Here is a 3,290-nt window from a genome sequence, read left to right as displayed (position 1 = left end):
AATTTAGCGCTCTAATTGATAAGCCATGCTGGCTTGTCTCTGCATAATAATAGTAAATATTGTCAGGAATTTATAATTAATTTATGATAATTTACTTTATGAAGTTCATGGAATGAATAGTTTTACAAATATTTATTTTTAGAGCCTTTTTTTACATTGCTGCAAATTTCATCAAAATCGATGATAGACAAAATCGATATGTTATCAAATCCATCGAAAAAACATTAGTATAAGTCTCGGTAGAATTAGAGTTGAATAACTAAATGATTAAAGCAAAAAGGGATTGTCTCTCGTTCTACGCGTCAAAGAATCTATGAAAAATGGAGATATTTTCTATTTCACTTGATACAATCACATAGCCGAATGTACGTGTTTGCACGGATACATGCAATTCTCGTACGTCTATATGTGTACAATCGGCGCTGGTACTCGACTGCCGCACACACGCGAAGCCGCGCACATATGTACGTGTCTCGTGGTAGCGCAGAAATCGGGAAGCAGACAGAAAGTAATTCGGCACGCTATGATCGTGCATCCTCCTCGCTTTTGACACGCGATCGAGAGAGAAACATGACACGGCGTGATATTATGGAGAAATGCGGTGTCCTATGCTCTGCGCTATGCAAGTGAGATACTACGGGATTTCGTTGCAAGCTGATTTAATTTTTAATTGCATAGAATTACGATTCTCAGTAATACATTAAAATTATATCATCACAGCAACATAGCTTTAATTCACTATGGGACTATTACTTTATAAATAATTTATGATAATTAATTAATGTTGAGACATAATTTTAATTTATTAATAAAACTCGTAAATCTTTTTAAATAATTACTTTTTCAAACAATATATTAGAAATTAATTTTTATTTTTTATATTTTGACCTTTAATTGTAAAAAAAATTAAATACTGGGCCATTATGTGGGGCTCTTCGTCCGCCTTCACCTCTTCCCCATCCGCCCGCACCTCCTCTCCATCCACCCGCACCTCCTCTCCATCCGCCCGCACCTCCTCTCCATCCGCCCGCACCTCCTCTCCATCCGCCCGCACCTCCTCTCCATCCGACCGCACCTCCTCTCCATCCGACCGCACCTCCTCTCCACTCTCTCTGTCTCATCCACTTTCCTCTCGCCCTTGCTCTTGATGAATAATATCTATACAAAGAACGAAAACAAAAAAAAACAAATCATTAGTCTATAAGATAAATATAATGTAGGATCTTTATAATTATTATTTACAATTTCAACTTACCTCTGGTTTCTTTCTTTTAAATTTCTTCCTTCTCTTTTCTTTTTTATCATTTCTTCCTCCTTCTCTTCCTCCTCCTCCTCTTCTGTATCCTCCACCTCGCTAGTTATCATACTCTCTGCATTTTGCGATCTATAAAGTTATTCGTACCATATGTTATGATATATTTTGTTACAGTAGATTTAAAACATCTAACGCTATTTTTCATTCACTTTAAGATATTAAAGTATGTACAAACCTTTTCTTTTTCTTGTCTCTTTCTTCCTCTTTTTTTTTCATCTTTTCATTTTCTTTCTCCTTTTCTTCAAACCTTTGATTATTTTTCTTTCCTCCATCTTTCATCCTCTCTACATTCCTCTTCCTATTTTCCATGTTTCTCCTCTCTCCACTTCTTCTCTCTCTACTTCTTTCTCCACTTCTCCTTCTCTCTTTACTTCTCTCTCTACTTCTTTCTCTACTTTTGCTCATCTTTTTTGGCATGTCCATCTGCTTTGTGCAATGTAACACAATATATATGTAATTATATTTATATAGAAAACATACAAATATGTATATGTTTATGTTTTTGAAGTAACGCCCATACATCATAGAGCGTTTTCATAAAAAATTAAGTTAAACAATTTTAAACCATTTTTTGAATGCTGAATAAAGTAATTATTGAGTACATCTAATCAGTGCTTTTTTTAGACGACCGCATTAAAGGTGTTTTAAACTTTCCGTCTAAATACTGATTTGATTATTTGTACTTAATAATTATTATTTTATTGAGCATTATAGAAAAAAAGATTTAAAACTTTTTAACTGTATTTTTATAAAAACCAATATTTTAAACAATAAAAAAAATAGAAAATATGGCTAGTAAGAATACAGCACGGGTATAGATAAGCAATCACAATTATTAATATTATTATAAATATTTATTTATTATAAATGACACATGCGAACGTTTCGACTGACTTTGAAGTCATACTCTCAGCGTATGCGATAATAAAATCTTGAAAAAATGTTTGACAATTATAAGTCACAATGCAAGGAACGGTTGAGTCACCAACAGTTTACCAAATCTGGAATGGCATTATTACTCGCATTTCTTGCTTTGTGGACTGATGAGTGCTACACATTTTTTTCAAGATTTTATTATCGAATATGCTGAAGGTGACTTCAAAGTCAGTCGAAACGTTTACATGCAGTGTCATTTAAAATAAATAAACATTTATAGTAATAATAATTATAATTGCACATCTATACGCACGCTGTACTCTCACTAACACTATTTTCTATTTATTATTGTAAAAATTTCAAGATTCCCAATTTAATTACATATTATTTCTTTCAATTATATTTGATAATTTATGGACGGTATTAAAAGAACACACACATACACACGCATGCTTACAAACAGAAAAATACTGTTTTTTCTGTACACACTTCGTCATGTATAGCTTTCTTAGATTGAAAACTTTACGATTTTTATTGAAACAACTGGAGCTTTATTTATACATATACCAAGTAATATACCAAGAAAATGTTACTTCGTTACTTTAACAACATTCTTACTATGAAAACGGCTCATATGTTATGTGAACAACAATCTTCGATATAATATCCCGGGAAAACCTTTTTTATATATAATTACATTATATATAATAATCAATAAAATATTTTTCATAATTACATGTAACTGTATGTAATAATTTTTTAAAATATACAACATATATTATATTGATAAATGTGTAATGTAGATTATATATAAACAGAATTTATACATATATAATTATTGTGTTCGCGGTTACTCCGCGCCGTAACACGGTCCACCGTCTCTCTCGGTGACAACGGCACGCGGTGAAGAAAAGGTGATGTCTCGTTGTCTAATTCAAACCTTCCCCTCACCGCGCGCCTATAGCCAGCGGCACGCGTCACGTTCATGGGCGATTACCGCTAAATAGTCTACGTGAGTCCAACCAACTTTAGCATGCAAGATAATAATTTTAACAAAATTCACAACAGAGAAAAATATATCGTATCTGCCTAACTTTAG

General features: G+C 32.8%; 1 protein-coding gene across 1 annotated transcript; it reads right to left on the bottom strand.

Annotated features, from left to right (window-relative positions):
* Positions 1-853: 853 nt before the first annotated feature.
* On the bottom strand, positions 854-1,526 carry LOC120356817 (ATP-dependent RNA helicase vasa-like). Its single transcript, XM_039446997.1, has 3 exons — positions 1,491-1,526; positions 1,256-1,384; positions 854-1,158 (listed from the first exon to the last, which is right to left on the bottom strand). Exons 2-3 carry the CDS (start codon positions 1,363-1,365, stop codon positions 891-893), a joined length of 378 nt encoding a protein of 125 aa, XP_039302931.1. The 5' UTR covers positions 1,366-1,384; positions 1,491-1,526; the 3' UTR covers positions 854-890.
* Positions 1,527-3,290: the final 1,764 nt, after the last annotated feature.

Source organism: Solenopsis invicta, chromosome 3, assembly GCF_016802725.1.
Source record: "Solenopsis invicta isolate M01_SB chromosome 3, UNIL_Sinv_3.0, whole genome shotgun sequence".
Lineage (NCBI taxonomy): Eukaryota > Metazoa > Arthropoda > Insecta > Hymenoptera > Formicidae > Solenopsis > Solenopsis invicta.
Note: the sequence above shows the minus strand (reverse complement) of the source record. Positions and strands in the feature narration are given on the sequence as shown.

What these genes read in the sequence shown, in the direction of transcription:
- LOC120356817 (XM_039446997.1), bottom strand. Translation starts at nt 1,365, where the DNA reads ATGATAACTAGCGAGGTGGAGGATACAGAAGAGGAGGAGGAGGAAGAG. An exon ending in TTAAAAGAAAGAAACCAGAG is followed by an intron (nt 1,159 to 1,255) that starts GTAAGTTGAAAT and finishes TTCTTTGTATAG; the next exon opens with ATATTATTCATCAAGAGCAA.